The sequence below is a fragment of the Opisthocomus hoazin genome, chromosome 30, assembly GCF_030867145.1.
Source record: "Opisthocomus hoazin isolate bOpiHoa1 chromosome 30, bOpiHoa1.hap1, whole genome shotgun sequence".
Lineage (NCBI taxonomy): Eukaryota > Metazoa > Chordata > Aves > Opisthocomiformes > Opisthocomidae > Opisthocomus > Opisthocomus hoazin.
Genome location: NC_134443.1, coordinates 3,980,661 through 3,996,434, shown reverse-complemented (window position 1 = coordinate 3,996,434; position 15,774 = coordinate 3,980,661). Strand labels below are relative to the sequence as shown.

Below are 15,774 nucleotides of genomic sequence, written 5' to 3'. Positions count from 1 at the left end.
GGACGGGGGGTGTCCCCTGTCGTCGTGTCCCCCCCCTCCCCGTCCCCCGGTGCCGCCCCCGCCCCGCCTCGTCCCGCCCCGCCGGAGGCACCGCCCGGGGATGTGGGTCCTGCTGCTGCCCCTGGGGCTGGGCCCGGCCCTGCTGCCCCCCGGTGGGTGTCGGGGGGGGGCCCCGGGGGGGGCGGGGGCGCTGGGGGGGTTGCGGGGTCGCAGGGGGTGCGGAGGGTGCGGAGGGTCCCGGGGGTGCGGAAATTGCAGGGGGGTGCAGGGAGTCCAGGGGTGCAGAGGGTGCTGGGCGGGGGTCCGGGGGGCTCTGGGGGGGGCTCTGGGGGGGCTGCGGGGTCGCGGAGGGTGCGGAGGGTCCCGGGGGTGCAGAGATTGCAGGGGGGTGCAGGGAGTCCGGGAGTGCAGAGGGTGCTGGGGGGGGGCCGGGAGGCTCTGGGGGTGCCGGGGGGCTGCGGGGAGCGGGGGGTGCAGAGATTGCAGGGGGGTGCGGGGAGTCCGGGGGGTGCAGAGGGTGCTGGGGGGGGGGGGTCCGAGGGACTATGGGGGACTCTGGGGGGGCCGGGGGGCTGCGAGGAAGTGGGGTCGCAGGGGGTCCGAATGGTGCGGGGGGTGCTGGGGGGTGCTGGGGGCCCGGGGGGGCTCTTGGGGGCCGTGGGGTGGTCCGGGGGGTGCGGGGGGTCGGGGAGGGGCTCAGGGAGGGCTGGGGGCACCGGGGGGCACCGGGCAGCTGCGGGAGGTGGCGGGGCCGAGGCTGGGGGAGGAGATGTCCCCGTCCGGGTCCCCTCCCTGTCCCCGTCCGGGTCCCGTCCCCGAGCTGCGGTGGTGGCGGTCCCCGAGTGTCCCACAGCGGCGAGTGCGCGCCATGGCCGCGCCGCGGGACGGGGACGGTGCGGGGTCCCCAGCGGTGACCCCGCGACCAGGGGATGGGGACGGTGCGGGGGTCCGCAGCAGTGACCCCGCAACCAGGGGACGGTGACAGTCCCCAGGGTCCCCAGCAGTGACCCCTGTGACCAGGGGACGATGCCAGTCCCCAGGGTCCCCCCGTGGCTGCACCACGGGTGGGTGCTGGTGACAGTCCCCGTTGTCCCCAGGCCCCCCGGCGCTGGCCCCCCGCCGTGGCCCAGCCGTGCCGCCCGCCGACCCCTCGGACCCCTCGGGGGGCTGCGGGCCGTGCCACAGCCCCCACCGCGGCCGGGCGCAGGCCAACGGCACCCTGGGGGCCAGCGTCACCCTGGGGTGCCCCGTGGTCGCGGCCCCCCTGGGCCGGCTGCTGGCCGTGCACTGGAGCTTCGGGGGGGACCCCGGGGTCCCCATCTGCAGCCGGAGCCGCGGCCGCCCCCGCTGCAGCCCCCACTATGGCGCCCGCGCCGCCATGCCGGCGGCCGGCGGGGACCCCGGGGTGCTGGTGCTGCGGGGGCTGCGGGACCCCGACGCCGGCACCTACCGCTGCCTGCTGCTGGGCCAGGACGACTGCGCCTGCGGAGAGGTGACGCTGCGCCTCGGGCCCGGTGAGCTGCGCCGCGAGCCCCTCACCCCGGCGTCGGGGCTGCGGGGGCGGTGCGAGCCCCTCACCCCGGTGTCGGGGCTGCAGGGGCTGCAGGGGTGGTGGGAGCCCCTCACCCCGGCGTCGGGGCTGCAGGGGCTGCAGGGGCGGTGGGGGCCCCTCACCCCGGCGTCGGGGCTGCGGGGGCGGTGGGAGCCCCTCACCCCGGTGTCGGGGCTGCGGGGATGGTGGGAGCCCCTCACCCTGGCGTCGGGGCTGCAGGGGCTGCTGGGGCGGTGGGAGCCCCTCGCCCCAGCATCGGGGCTGCGGCAGCGGTGGGAGCCCCTCACCCCGGTGTCGGGGCTGCGAGGGCTGCAGGGGCGGTGGGAGCCCCTCACCCCGGTGTCGGGGCTGCGGGGGCGGTGGGAGCCCCTCACCCCGGTGTCAGGGCTACAGGGGCAGTGGGAGCCCCTCACCCCAGCGTCGGGGCTGCAGGGGCGGTGGGAGCCCCTCACCCCGGCGTCGGGGCTGCAGGGGCTGCAGGGGTGGTGAGACCCTGTCACCCTGGTGTCGGGGCTGCAGGGATGGTGGGAGCCCCTCACCCCGGTGTCGGGGCTGCAGGGGCGGTGGGGGCCCCTCACCCTGGCGTTGGGGCTGCGGGGATGGTGGGAGCCCCTCACCCCGGCGTCAGGGCTGCGGGTGCTGCAGGGACGTGGGGAGCCCCTGAGGTGTCTCCCCCCACACCCCCTCTCCACAGGTCCCCCCTGCAGCCCCCCCTGCTCCGGGGCCCCCCCACGCGGTGCCTTCGGCCTCGGCCTCCTCCTCCTCCTCCTCCTCCTCCTCCTCCTTCTGCTGCCGCCGTCCTGCGGCCTGCGACCCGGCAGCGCATGTGGGCACACGCGTGTGTGAGGGGACAGACGAGTGTGCGCGTGGGGGTGTGTGTGCGTGAGGGGCCGCGTGCGAGTCGGTGTGCGCACACGTGTGTGCACGCGTGCCGGGGTGCGTGTGTGGGGGTGTGAGGGCTGCGTGCACGTGGGGGTGCGCGCGTGAGGGGCTGGGGCGGGCGGGGGACACGCGTGGGGGGTGCACACGCGTGGGGGGTGCACACGCGTGGGGGGTGCGCACATGGGTGTGCACGGTCACGCCTGGCCCCGCGTGTGCCGTGGGCACAGGGGCTGTGCGTGTCCCTCTGCCACGCGTGTGCGGCGCGGCCCCCCCGTGCGTGACGCCCTGGGCCACCCCGGGACTGACCCCACCCTGGGGGCTCCCCCCCCGGACTCACGGCCCCAGTGTCCCCAGTGCCCCTGACTCCAGTGTCCCCAGTGTCCCCAGTGCCCCTGACTCCAGTGTCCCCAGTGTTCCCATGTCCACAATCTCCTTGTCCCTGGTGTCCCCAGTTTCCCCAGTTGCCCAATGTCCCCGGTGTCCCATCACCAGTGTCCCCATTCCTGGTGTCCCTGTCCCCCATGTCCCCACTGACCCCACTGTCCCCCATGTCCCTACCGACCCCAGTCCCCCATGTCCCCAGTGTCCCCACTGACCGCACCGTCCCCCATGTCCCCGGTGTCCCCCATGTCCCCAGCCAGGTGACCGCGGGGTTCCCAGCCCTGCTGGGACCAATCCTGCCCGCGGCGATGGCCCCCCAGTGGGACCCCGGCCGTGTCCCCTCACCCCCCCGGTGCCACCCCGGGGGGACACCAGCGGGGACGAGCTTTCGCCGCGTCAGCAGCCGGGTGACAGCAGCACCCAGAGCCTTCCCCGCTTTGTGTCCCCGACAATGGCAGTGCCACGTGCGCCCGTGGCCCCCCCGGGCCCTGTCCCCAGCCCGGGGGGACGGAGGGACAGAGGGACGGAGGGACAGAGGGACGGGCGGCCAAGGGGCACCCAGCTGCTGGGTGCTGAAGGCGGGTGAGTGGCCGGGGGGTGGCCGGGGGGGTCTGTCCCCAGCGTCCCCACCCACCTCCCAGAGGTGCCACCCCTGGGTCCCCCGCGGTGTCCCCGCAGATGCCCCTGGTGTCCCCCGAGGTGCCATCCCCCGAGTGCCCCACTGTCCCCAGCGGTGCCCCCCATGTTGCTCCAGGGACCCCCAAGATGCCGCCCTGAGTCCCCAGCGTCCCCAGCAGTGCCACCCCCGGGTACCCCCTGTCCTTGGAGATGTCCCCAGGGGTGTCCCCTGCGTCCCATGGAGATGTCACCCCCCCGGCACCCCCCTACCCTTGGAGATGCCCCCACGAGTGTCCCCTGCGTCCCCAGTGGTGCCACCCCCAGTAACCCCCTAGGAGATGTCCCCACGGGTGTCCCCTGCGTCCCCAGCAGTGCCGCCCCCAGTAACCCCCTGCCCTAGGAGATGTCCCCAGGGGTGTCCCTTGGAGATGTCACCCTCCCTGGTACCCTCATACCCCTGGAGGTGTCCCCAGGGGTGTCCTCAGCAGTGCCACCCCGGGTGCCCCCCTACCCTTGGAAACGTCCCCATGGATGTCCCCCGCGTCCCCTGGAGATGTCACCCCCCGATATCCCCCCTGCCCCGGAGGTGTCCCCAGGGGTGTCCCCTGCGTCCCCCGGTGCCCCCGGCTGGCAGAGCCCACAGCGGCTGCTCGGCGCAGGGGGATGCGGGCGGGCGGGGGGCTGCTGTGCGGGGCCAGCGGCCTGGCCCTGCTCCTGGCCGCCACGGCCACCCACGCGTGGCTGCAGCACCGGGCGCCCGGCGGCACCGCCAGCCTCGGGCTGTGGCACGGCTGTCTCGGGGGGCACTGCCGCCCCCACGCCGGGACCCCCGGTAGGCACCGGCGAGCTGGGCCCGGCCTCTGCGGGGCGGGACGGGGGGGGGTCACTGCTGCGCTGAGCTGTGTCCGGTCTCTGCAGGGTGGGATGGGGGGGTCACTGCTGCGCTGAGCTGTGCCCGGTCTCTGCAGGGTGGGATGGGGGGGGTCACTGCTGCGCTGAGCTGTGTCCGGTCTCTGCAGGGTGGGATGGGGGGGGTCACTGCTGCGCTGAGCTGTGTCCGGTCTCTGCAGGGTGGGATGGGGGGGGTCACTGCTGCGCTGAGCTGTGTCCGGTCTCTGCAGGGTGGGATGGGGGGGGTCACTGCTGCGCTGAGCTGTGTCCGGTCTCTGCAGGGTGGGACGGGGGGGGTCACTGCTGCGCTGAGCTGTGCCCGGTCTCTGCAGGGTGGGATGGGGGGGGTCACTGCTGCGCTGAGCTGTGTCCGGTCTCTGCAGGGTGGGACGGGGGGGGTCACTGCTGCGCTGAGCTGGGCCCGGTCTCTGCGGGGCGGGACAGGGGGGGGTCACTGCTGCGCTGAGCTGGGCCTGGTCTCTGCAGTTTGGGATGGGGGGGGTCACTGCTGCGCTGAGCTGGGCCCGGTCTCTGCGGGGTGGGGATGGGGGGGTCACTGCTGCGCTGAGCTGTGCCCAGTCTCTGTGGGGCGGGACGGGGGGGCTGTGTCCTGGGGTGCACGTGCTCGGGGTCCCGTGTCCCCAAGCGTCCCCGACACCTGTCCCCCCACCCCCAGCCTTATGGGAGGCCACGCGGGTGCTGATGCTGCTCTCGGTGCTCACCGCCGCCGCGGGCCTCGCCCTGGGGCTCTCGGTCATGGCCAGCGCTGCCCGGCGGGCGCGTGCCCGCATGGCCGGCGTCACCCTGCTGCTGGCTGGTACGTGGGGATGGGCAGCGGGGCGGGCTGGGCACGCGGGCCTCGGGGACTGTCCCCAGGGGGGCCACTGCTGCGCTGAGCTGTGCCCAGGCTCTGCAGGCGGCCGGGGGCTCGCAGGCTGACCCGTCCCCCTGCCCGCAGGGCTGCTGGCACTGCTGGGGCTGGCTGTGTACACGGCCGGGACGCTGAGCCTCCTGGGGCCGGCCGGCCCCGCCTGGCGCTTCTCCTGGTCCTACAGCCTGGGCTGGGTCGCTGTCGTCCTCACTGGCTCAGCAGGTAGCAGGGCCTGGGCACCGCGGCGCTGAGCTGTGCCCGGTCTCTGCAGGGTGGGATGGGGGGGTCACTGCTGCGCTGAGCTGTGCCCGGTCTCTGCAGGGTGGGATGGGGGGGTCACTGCTGCGCTGAGCTGTGCCCGGTCTCTGCAGGGCTGGGCTGGCCCTGGGCACTGCTGCGCTGAGCCGTGCCCGGTCTCTGCTGGGCTGGGCCTGGGCACCGCTGCGCTGAGCTGTGCCCGGTCTCTGTAGCCTGAGCTGCGCCCGGCCATGTGCTGAGGGCACTATGGGTGGGGGGCAACAGGCAGGGCCCCCACACCCCCACCAAGCCGCTCCCCTGCCCCATGGCCTCCTCTCGCCCCCCCCCAGGGATTTTCCACCTCTGTGCCGCTGCCAAGGACCCGTCTCCAGAGAGCTCCGACGTGGCGGGTGCCTGAGGGGCCCGGGGAGCCCCCGCTCGCACCCTCGCCCTTCTCCCCGCAGGGGTCGGGTGGGGGCACCCCGGGGTGCGAGTCACTGCCGTGCTGAGTTGTGCCCGGTCTCTGCAGGGCTGAGCTTCCCCTGCTCACCCCCCCACACACTCCCACCCCTGTTTTGCTCCCCTTCCCCCCCCCGACCTTTGCTGTGCCAATAAACTGCCGTTCCCCTCCCCCCCCCGGGGGCTGCCCTGCGGTGTCCGGTGGGATTTGGGGACCCCAGATTTTGGAGGGGGGGGGGGGTCGGTGCGAGCCTACAGCCCTCCGCCTTCCTCTGCCCCAGGGGCAGGGCAGAAAGAGGGATGTTTGTGGGGTCTCACCGTGGGGGGGTCGGGGGTCGGGACACAGACCCTCGGGCGGGGCGCGGGGGTCACCGGGAGCCGCTGCCTGACGCGCCGAGGGAGCGCCCGGGTGGGGCCCACCGCGCCCCGCCGGTGACGATCGCCCCTTTAAGGCCGCGCCCTCGGCCCCGCCCCTGCCCCTACCTGCCGGACCGGTCCGCCCCGCCCGGCCCCGCCCTGCCGGCCCCACCTCCTCAGGCCCCGCCCACGCCGGCCCCGCCCCCCGCCGGCCCCGCCCCCCGGTCCCGTCCCGGCTCGGAGCGGCAGCACCGGCCCCTCCGCCGCCCCGGCCCGGAGCCGCCCGGCGAGGCGCAGCCCGGCCCGGCCCGGCGCAGCCCGGCTCCCCCGTCCCGTCCGCCCGTCCCGTCCGACCCGGCGCGGCGCGGTGCGGTGCGGTGCGGTCCGGCCCGGAGCCGCCCGGCGCGGCCCGGATGGTGCTGGCCGGGGGCCGGGCAGCGCCGTGAGCCCGAGGCGCCCGCATGGCCCCCCGCGGGATGCGGCGCGGGACGCCCTTCCTCCTCCTCCTCCTCCTGCTGCTGCTGCTCGTCCTGCTCGCGGCCACCGGTAAGGCGGGACCGGCCCCGGGGGGGCGGGGGGGCGCGGGGGGGGGCGGCCCCGGGGGGTGCGGGGGGGGGACACGGGACGGGGGGGGCTGTGCGAGAGTGCGTGGGGGCACGCGCGTGTCTGTGTACGTGTGCGCGCGCGCGTGTGCACCTGCGGCTCCGCGCACCTGTGCCCGCGCGTGTCCGCGTGCCCGCGCGTGTCCGCTTGCCCGCGCGCCCGGGCAGGGTCGGGGTCCGCGCGGGGGGATGCGCCGTGGGCGCCGCGCGCTCGTGGGCGCGCACCCGCGCGCGCGTGTGTCCGCGTTTGCCCCCCACCCCCCTCCAATCCTCCCCCCGCGCGGGGACACGGGTGGGGCGCAGCGGGGGGGCGGGGCGCGTCCCTCCGGGGGGTCCGGGGGGGTCCGGGGGCTCCCCGCCCCCCCCGCGCTGTCTCGCCCACGCTTGGACCCCCCCGAAGCCGCGCGCGGGTGGGGGCCGCCCCTCGCGTGCTGTAGAGTTGGGGGGCTCAGAGCCCTCCCCCCACCCGCCGTGCCTCAGTTTCCCCAGCGGCGGAGGGCCCGTGGGAACGGGCTGGGCGCCACGCGGCGTGACGTCACCGCCGGGGGTGCTGACCGTGGGGGGGGGGTCGGGGGCTCGGTGCCGCGGGCGGGGGGCGGCCCGGCCGTGACCCCCCCCGGGGGCGCCGAGCCCATCACCGGGCGTCGGGCCCGCGCCCCCCCGCGCGGGTGGGGGCTGCCGCGCTGCCCACGAGTGGGGGGGGGGGGATTGTGAGTGCGTGCACACGCGTGTGCGCGCGGTGTGCGCGCGGGGAGCGTGCGTGGGATTGCACACGCGCGTGGGCGTGGGGGACCGGGGGTCCGCGTCCGTCGGGGCCGCACACGCGGGGGTGTGACCCCCCCCCCAGGGCTCCCCATCCCCCAGGGGCTCCCCCCCGGCCCCCCCCGCCCCCCCGGGGGTGTCCGCCCCCCCCCGGTGCCGCATCCCGCGGGCGCGCGCCCGGCCGGGGGGGCGGGGGAGGGGGGGGCCGTGGGATCCGGTCGAGCCGGTTCCCGGCGCCGTTCCCACGCGCTCGCGCCGCTGGGTGGGGCCGCCCGGGGCGGGGGCCGCCCGCCAGCGCCCCCCGGACCCCTCCGGGACCCCCCCGAGACCCCCCGGGACCCCGAGGCTGCGCGGGGGGAAACTGAGGCAGGGCCGGGACAGCGCAGCCGTGACTCACGGCCGGGCAGCGCCGCCATGAGCTAATTAACCGGGCGACTAATGGCGCGGGGAGGGGGGGGTAATTAGTCTGGGCCCGGCGAGCGGGGGGCTCTTCGGGGAGGCCCCGGGGGCCGGCGGGGGCGGGAGCCCTCCGCAAGCCGCGGCAGCGCCCGGCATCCGCGCCGGCCGGTTGTGCCGGCCGTGCCGGCCCGGGCGCTTCGCGGCGTCGCCGAGCGGTGGGCGCGGCCCCCGCCACGCCCCGACACCCGCGGCGCGGCACGCGCGGGAGCGAGCGCGCGGGGGGGGGGGTGAGCGCGGGTGCGTGTGAGCGTGCCCGGGCGGTGCGTGCCCGCGCGTGTCTGAGTGTGCCCGCGCGTGCGTCTGCGCCGGCGTGAGGGTGCCCAAACGTACGTGAGCGTGTGCGAGCGTGCAGACGCGTGCCCGAGCGTGCGGGAGTGGGCACGGCCGTGTCCGACGCCGTGCGAGCGTGCCCGAGCGTGAGGAGCGTGTGTGAGCACCCCCAAGCACGCATGGCTGCCTCCACGCGTGCAGAAGCGTGTGCAAGTGTGAGCACGCAGGCGTGTGCCCCATCAGCGTGCCTGTGCGTGTACGAGCGTGCCCAAGTGTTCCTGCGTGTGTGTGAGCGCGCCCGAGCACGCGTGTGCACAAGTGACCCGAGCATGTGAGTGTGCACAGAGAAACGCATGGACACGCGCAAGCACAAGCGTGCCGGAGCGTGTGCAAGCGTGTGTGAGCGTGCCCCGGTGTCCCTGCGCATATGAGAGTGTCCATGTGAGTGTATGTGAGCACACGTGTGCAGGCATGTGCAGGCGTGTGCGAGCATGCCCCGGTGTTCTTGCACGTATGTAAGTGCCTGTCAGAGTGTGTGTGAGCACAAGCGTGCCGGAGCGTGTGCAAGCGTGTGCGAGCAAGCCCAGGTGTCCCTGCACATAGGAGAGTGCCCATGTGAGTGTATGTGAGCACGCGTGTGCAGGCGTGTGCAGGCGTGCCCGGCTGCCCGTGCGCGGTGCCATCCCGGTGCCCGCAGGGTGCCGCGGCGGCGCGGTCGAGGTGCAGCGCAGCGTGACGGCGGTGCTGGGCCAGGACGTGGTGCTGCCGTGCCGGTACCGGGCGCAGGAGCAGGAGCAGGTGGTGCAGGTGACGTGGCTGAAGCGGGGCCCGGGCGGGCGCAGCGCCGAGGTGGCCGTGCTCAACCGGCAGCATGGCGAGCACGTGCAGGAGCCCTACGCCGGGCGCGTGCTGCGGCAGGCCAGCGGCGCGCTGGAGGACAGCACCATCGTCCTGCGCAACGCGGTGCAGGGCGACGAGGGCGACTATGAGTGCCACCTCATCACCTTCCCCCGCGGCAGCTTCGAGGGGCGCCTCACCCTCAGGGTGCTGGGTGAGGGCCCGGGCGGGGGGCACGGGGGTGCGGTGGGGGGCACGGGGTGGCGGGGAACAGGCGTGGGTCAAAGGGGAGGTGGGCATGGGGCGGTGGGCATGGGGTGGTGGGCATGAGATGGTGGGCAAGGGGGGATGAGCACGAGGCGATGGAGTGGTGGGCGAGGGCCAGCAGGCATGGGGTGGTGAGGATGGGGTGGTGGGCATGGGGTGGTGGGCGATGGGCAAGGAGCAATGGGGTGGTGGGCACAGGGCAGTGGGGTGGTGGGGAACAGGCGTGGGTCACAGGGGAGGTGGGCGTGGGGTGATGGGCATGGGGTGGTGGGCAAGGGGCAAGGGTCAATGGGGTGGCAGGCATGGGGCGGTGGGCGTGAGATGGTGGGCGTGAGATGGTGGGCAAGGGGGGATGAGCACAAGGCGATGGAGTGGTGGGCGAGGGCCAGCAGGCATGGGGTGGTGAGGGTGGGGCGGTGGGCATGGGGTGGCGGGCGATGGGCAAGGAGCGATGGGGTGGTGGGTGCAGGGCAGTGGGGCAATGGGGTGGTGGGCATGAGGTGGTGGGTGATGGGGTGGTGGGTGATGGGCAAGGAGCGATGGGGTGGTGGGCATGGGGCAGTGGGGTGATGGGCATGGGACAGTGGGGCGGTGGGCATGAGAGTGGGGTGATGGGCATGAGATGGTGGGTGGTGGGCATGAGGTGGTGGGTGGTGGGCATGAGGTGGTGGGCAGCGGGGCGGTGGGCACAGGGTGAGGAGGATGGGGCAATGCAGCGGTGGGCGTAGGATGGTGGGCATGGGGCCATGGGGACTGGGCACGGGGGAGCGGGCGCTGGGGACGGGGCTGGGGTGGGTCCGGGGGCACCGGTGCCGCCGCGGTCTGAGGCCGGTGCCGCCCGCAGTGCCGCCGCTGCCCATCCTGAACCCGGGGCCGCCGCTGGAGGAGGGCCAGGGCCGGACGCTGGCGGCCTCGTGCACGGCGGAGGGCAGCCCGGTGCCCTCGGTGCGCTGGGAGACGGACGTGCGCGGCACCAACACCACGCGCTCCTCGGCGCACGCCCGCTCCGCCTCCGTCACCAGCGAGTTCTTCGTGGTGCCCGGGCGCAGCATGGACGGGAAGAGCCTGACCTGCGTGGTCGCCCACCCCGGGCTGCGGCACGAGAAGAGGATCACCCACGTCCTCAGCGTCGCCTGTGCGGCACCGGGCGGGGGCACAGGGGGACGCGGGGGGCGTGGGGAGCGTTGGGGGATGCTGGGGACGTGGGGGGCACTGGGGACACGACGGGCGTGGAGGGTCCATGGAAGGCCTTGGGGACGTGGAGGGCGTCGAGGGGCAGGGGGGGACATGGGGGACGTGGGGAGGAGTGAAGGACACGGGGAGCGCTGGGGACGTGGGGAGTGCTGGGGGATGCTGAGGACATGGGGGACATTGGGGACATTGGGGACATGGAGAGCATCAAGGGACATGGGGGACATTGGGGACATGGAGAGCATGGGGGACATGGAGGGCATCAAAGGCCATGGGGGGACATGGGGACATGGAGGGCATCAAGGGCCATGGGGGGCACTGGGGAGGTGGGGGGTGTTGGGGACATGAAGGATGTGGAGACGGGGGGGGTGTGGGTGGCAGGGGGACGTGGAGGACCTTGGGGACGTGGAGGACCTTGGGGACGTGGAGGACGAGGGCCTGGGAAGGGAGGGGGCATGGGGGAGGTGAAGGGCACAGGGGGGACCCTGGGGACGTGGGGGGCACAGCAGGCCCGTGGGGACACGGCAGCGTCCCTGCCCGTCCCTGACGGTCCCCTGTCCCCAGACCTGTCGGACGCCTCGGTGCTGGGGCACACGGAGGAGTGGCAGGAGGGCATGGAGGGGGCCGCGCTCACCTGCCTGGGGGAGGGCAACCCCCCCCCCACCTACAACTGGACGCGGTGAGGGCACTGTCCCCGTCCCCTGCGGACCCCGCGCGTGTGGTGGTGGCCCTGCCACGTCCCCGCACACATCCCTGTCCCTGCCGTGGGGTGCCCTGCCCGTGTCCGTGTCCCCTGCGCACGTCTGTGTCCCTGCTGTGTCCCTGTCATGTCCCCTGCCATGTCCCATGTCCCTGCTGTGTCCCCCTGCCCATGCTGGTGTCCCCTGCTGTGTCCCCACCATGTCCCCTGTGCATGTCTGTGTCCCTGCCAGGTGTCCAGAGCACGTCCCATGTCCCTGCTGTGTCCCCATGTCCCTGCCATGTCCCCCTGCCCGTGCCGATGTCCCTGCCATGTGCTCTGCGCACGTCTGTGTCCCTGCCATGTCCCCTGCCATGTCCCATGTCCCTGCCATGTCCTGCTGCCCATGCTGGTGTCCCCTGCCATGTCCCTGCCGTGTCCCTGCCGTGTTGCCTGCCATGTCTCATGTCCCTGCCATGTCCCCCTGCCCATGCCGGTGTCTCCTGCCGTGTCCCCTGTGCACGTCTGTGTCCCTGCCAGGTGTCCAGAGCACGTCCCGTGTCCCTGCCATGTCCCTCCCATGTCCCTGCCATGTCCCATGTCCCTGCCGTGTCCCCCTGCTGTGTGCCCTGCCTGTCCCCATGTCCCGGCCATGTCCTGTGTCCCTGCCGTGTCCCCCCTGCCATGTCCCGTGTCCCTCCCATGTCCCTGCCATGTCCTGTGTCCCTGCCATGTCCCGTGTCCCTGCCGTGTCCCCCTGCCATGTGCCCTGCCTGTCCCCATGTCCCGGCCATGTCCTGTGTCCCTGCCATGTCCCGTGTCCCTGCCGTGTCCCATGCCGTGTTGCCTGCCATGTCTCATGTCCCTGCCATGTCCTCCTGCCCATGCTGGTGTCTCCTGCCGTGTCCCCTGTGCACGTCTGTGTCCCTGCCAGGTGTCCATAGCATGTCCCGTGTCCCTCCCATGTCCCTGCCATGTCCCTGCCATGTCCTGTGTTCCTGCCATGTCCCGTGTCCCTGCCGTGTCCCCCTGCCATGTGCCCTGCCTGTCCCCATGTCCCGGCCATGTCCTGTGTCCCTGCCGTGTCCCCCCTGCCATGTCCCGTGTCCCTCCCATGTCCCTGCCATGTCCCGTGTCCCTCCCATGTCCCTGCCATGTCCCGTGTCCCTGCCGTGTCCCATGCCGTGTCCCCCCTGCCTGTGTCCCTGCCGTGTCCCACGCCAGTGCCGTGCCCCCCGTGCCAGCGTCCCTGCCGTGCCACCCCGCCCGCGCCCGTCCCCGCCGTGTCCCTGCCCAGGCGTGCCCGTGCCGGGGCCGCGGCGGCGCGCGTGGCAGGCGGTGCCGTGCCCGGGCAGGCCCTGCCGGGGCCGGGCAGGGCGGCAGCCGTGGGAACCGGCAGCCGCGGCGTCGCTGGCGGCGCGGCCGCGTGCCCGGGCAGGCGGGCGCTGACGGTGCCGCCTGCCGCAGGCTGGACGCCCCGCTGCCCGCCGGCGTGCGGGCCAAGGGGGACACGCTCGTCTTCCAGCGGCCGCTCGCCGCCGCCGACGCCGGGGACTACGTCTGCCGCATCGCCAACCGCGTGGCCGCCAAGGAGGCGCGCGCCAACGTCAGCGTCCGCGGCAGGGCGGCAGGTGGGCGCCGCGGGGCCGGGGTCCGCGCCCTCCGTCCGCGCGTCCCCCCGGACTCCTCCGTCCGTCCCGCCCCGGATCCTCCCGTCTGTCTCTGCCCCCGTTTGTCCGTCTGTCTGCCCCCCGTCCGGCTGCCCGTCTGTCCTCCTGTCCATCCTTCCGCTCCTCTGTCCGTCCACCCCCGCCGCTCCACCCCACCCACCTCTCCCTCCGTCCCTCCGCCCGTGTGTCCGTCTGTCCATCCAGCCATCCCCCGTCACTGCTCGCTGTCTGGTCGTTCGTCCGTCCGTGTGTCAATCCCCACACCCGTCTGTCCCTTCATCCACCCGCTCGTCCACCCACCCGTCTGCCATCCACTCATCTGTCCATCTGCTCCTCCGTCTGTCCATCCGCCCGTCCGTCCGTCCATCCCTCCCTCTGACACCCTCTCTGTCTGTCCATCTGTCCGTGCTGCCCGTCCATCCGGGCTCCCATCTGTCTGGGGATGCATCACCCATGGGCTCACCCGTCCGTCTGTCCGTCCTCGTGTTTGTGCATCCACCCATCCACGTCTTCCCCTGTCTGTCCGTCTGTCCGTCTGCCCGTGCCCCCCTCCCCGCGCCCGCCCCCCCCCCGGCGCCCGCCCACCCGGGTGTCCCCGCAGACGACGAGGTGCGCAAGGTGGACCTGGTCTCGGCCTCGGTGGTGGTGGTGGGCGTCATCGCCGCCGTCCTGCTCTGCGTCCTCGTCGTCGTCGTCGTCGTCATGACGCTCTACCACAAGCGCAAGACCAAGCGCATCTCTGAGAAATAGTAAGGGGCGGGGGGGGGAGGCGGGGGGTGGGGGGGGGATGCGGGGGTCGTGGGGGTCCGTGCCGAGCGTCCCCTGTGCCCCCAGCGAGGAGGAGCTGACGCTCACCCGGGAGAACTCCATCCGCCGCCTGCACTCCAGCCACAGCACCGACACGCGCACCCAGGTCGGGGGGCCCGAGGGGGGGTCTTGGGGTGCCCTGGGTGACGGGGGGGTGGGTGCCCAAGGAAATGAGTCTTGGGGTACTCGGGATGATGGGTGTTGGGGTGCCTGGGTGATGGGTGGTTCTATGCCCAGGGTGATGGGCATTGGGGTGCCCAAGGAAATGAGTCTTGGGGTACCCAGGGTGATGGGTGTTGGGGTGCCCAAGGTGATGGGTGTTGGGGTACCCAAGGAAATGAGTCTTGGGGTACCCAGTGTGATGGGTGTTGGGGTGCCCAAGGAAATGAGTCTTGGGGTACCCAGGGTGATGGGCGTTGGGGTGCCCAAGGAAATGAGTCTTGGGGTACCCAGGGTGGTGGGTGTTGGGGTGCCCAAGGTGATGGGTGTTGGGGTACCCAAGGAAATGAGTCTTGGGGTACCCAGGGTGATGGGTGTTGGGGTACCCAAGGAAATGGGTGTTGGGGTACTCAAGGAAATGAGTCTTGGGGTACCCAGGGTTATGGGCGTTGGGGTGCTCAAGGTGATGGGTGTTGGGGTACTCAAGGAAATGAGTCTTGGGGTACCCAGGGTGGTGGGTGTTGGGGTGCTCAAGGTGATGGGTGTTGGGGTGCCCAAGGAAATGAGTCTTGGGGTACCCAGGGTGATGGGTGTTGGGGTACTCAGGTGCTGAGTGCGGGGTGCTGAAGGACCGGGGAGCAGGGTGCCCACGGGGCTGGGCAGTGGGGTGCTGGGTACTGGGGATCCAAGGAGGAGCCGGGCCGTGGGGAGCAGGGGGTGCCGGGTGGGGGGTGCCGGGGGGCCGGGCCGTGGGTGCGGGGTCTCACGGGGCTGTTCCAGCTGGAGGAGACGCTGCAGCTGCGTGCGGAGAGCCGGCAAGGCAGCCTGCGCGGGGACAGCCTGCGCGGGGACAGCCTGCGCGGCACCAGCATCTGCTCCGCCATGGTGAGAGCCGGGGGGGCACCGGGGGGCGGGGGTCCCCTCTCAGCCCCCACCCGCACCCGGCCCAGGGCCGCGGCTGCGGGAGCGTGGCCCCCACCTCCGGCACGCTCCCGTGCGGTGCAGCCCCCTGCCATGGGTGCAAAGCCCCCCCCGGGGGGTGCAACCCCCCCTCTGGGGGTGCAGACCCCCCCCTGCCTGCACACCCCTTTGCACGCCTGTGCCCCCCCCCCGAGCACCCAGCCCCACGGGGGTCCCGGGGCGTCCGTTCGTCAGCGGTGACGCGGCCGCGTCCCTCGTGTCCCCGCAGAGCGAGGAGCCCGAAGGCCGCAGCTACTCGACGCTCTCGACGGTGCGGGAGATCGAGACGCAGACGGAGGTGCCGGTGGCCCCGCTGCTGCCCGTCCCGGCGGGGAAGGAGCCGAAGGACGAGGAGGAGGATGGTGGCGGCGGCAGGGACGACCCCATTAAGCAGGCCATGACCCACTTCGTGCAGGAGAACGGGATGCTGCAGGCCAAGCCCACCACCAACGGCATCTACATCAACGGGCGCGGGCACCTGGTGTGAGCGGCGGGGCCGGGGGACGCCCGGGGACCCCGGCCCCCTGCGGCCCCCCCAGCCCGGCTGCGGGCACGGGGTCGGGGACATCGCTGTGCCCCAGGACGGGCTCCGGTCCCCGAGCGTCACCCGGCTGCGGGCACAGGGCTGGGGACGCGCGCCCGTGTCTGGGCAGAGAGGAGGTGACGGCAGCATCCAGGACCACGGGCGTGGGGACACCGCGAGGACAGGAGCGGGGCAGGAGCCCCCCGCGGGGACGGTGTCCCCCCCCCCCCCAAATTTCCCTTCGGACTCTGGGACGGCTCCTTCCCCCGCGGCGCTGGGGACGCGCGGCCGTCCCCGCTTGGGACGTGGTTTGCCGGTGGCACTTGGGGCGCTTGTGTCC

General features: G+C 73.9%; 2 protein-coding genes across 2 annotated transcripts; both read left to right on the top strand.

The window, feature by feature from the left end:
- Window positions 1–100: 100 nt before the first annotated feature.
- On the top strand, window positions 101–15,666 carry NECTIN4 (nectin cell adhesion molecule 4). The gene is made up of 9 exons (XM_075445295.1): window positions 101–152; window positions 9,039–9,392; window positions 10,290–10,580; window positions 11,201–11,315; window positions 12,783–12,946; window positions 13,587–13,734; window positions 13,820–13,898; window positions 14,732–14,836; window positions 15,141–15,666. Exons 1-9 carry the CDS (start codon window positions 101–103, stop codon window positions 15,396–15,398), a joined length of 1,566 nt encoding a protein of 521 aa, XP_075301410.1. The 3' UTR covers window positions 15,399–15,666.
- LOC142364866 (lens fiber membrane intrinsic protein-like) lies at window positions 4,097–6,021 on the top strand. Its single transcript, XM_075445013.1, has 4 exons — window positions 4,097–4,265; window positions 5,001–5,141; window positions 5,283–5,417; window positions 5,783–6,021. Exons 1-4 carry the CDS (start codon window positions 4,097–4,099, stop codon window positions 5,848–5,850), a joined length of 513 nt encoding a protein of 170 aa, XP_075301128.1. The 3' UTR covers window positions 5,851–6,021.
- Window positions 15,667–15,774: the final 108 nt, after the last annotated feature.

What these genes read in the sequence shown, in the direction of transcription:
- LOC142364866 (XM_075445013.1), top strand. Translation starts at nt 4,097, where the DNA reads ATGCGGGCGGGCGGGGGGCTGCTGTGCGGGGCCAGCGGCCTGGCCCTG. An exon ending in CGTCACCCTGCTGCTGGCTG is followed by an intron (nt 5,142 to 5,282) that starts GTACGTGGGGAT and finishes CCCTGCCCGCAG; the next exon opens with GGCTGCTGGCACTGCTGGGG. An exon ending in CGTCCTCACTGGCTCAGCAG is followed by an intron (nt 5,418 to 5,782) that starts GTAGCAGGGCCT and finishes GCCCCCCCCCAG; the next exon opens with GGATTTTCCACCTCTGTGCC.
- NECTIN4 (XM_075445295.1), top strand. Translation starts at nt 101, where the DNA reads ATGTGGGTCCTGCTGCTGCCCCTGGGGCTGGGCCCGGCCCTGCTGCCC. An exon ending in CCCACCTACAACTGGACGCG is followed by an intron (nt 11,316 to 12,782) that starts GTGAGGGCACTG and finishes CGCCTGCCGCAG; the next exon opens with GCTGGACGCCCCGCTGCCCG. An exon ending in CGTCCGCGGCAGGGCGGCAG is followed by an intron (nt 12,947 to 13,586) that starts GTGGGCGCCGCG and finishes GTGTCCCCGCAG; the next exon opens with ACGACGAGGTGCGCAAGGTG.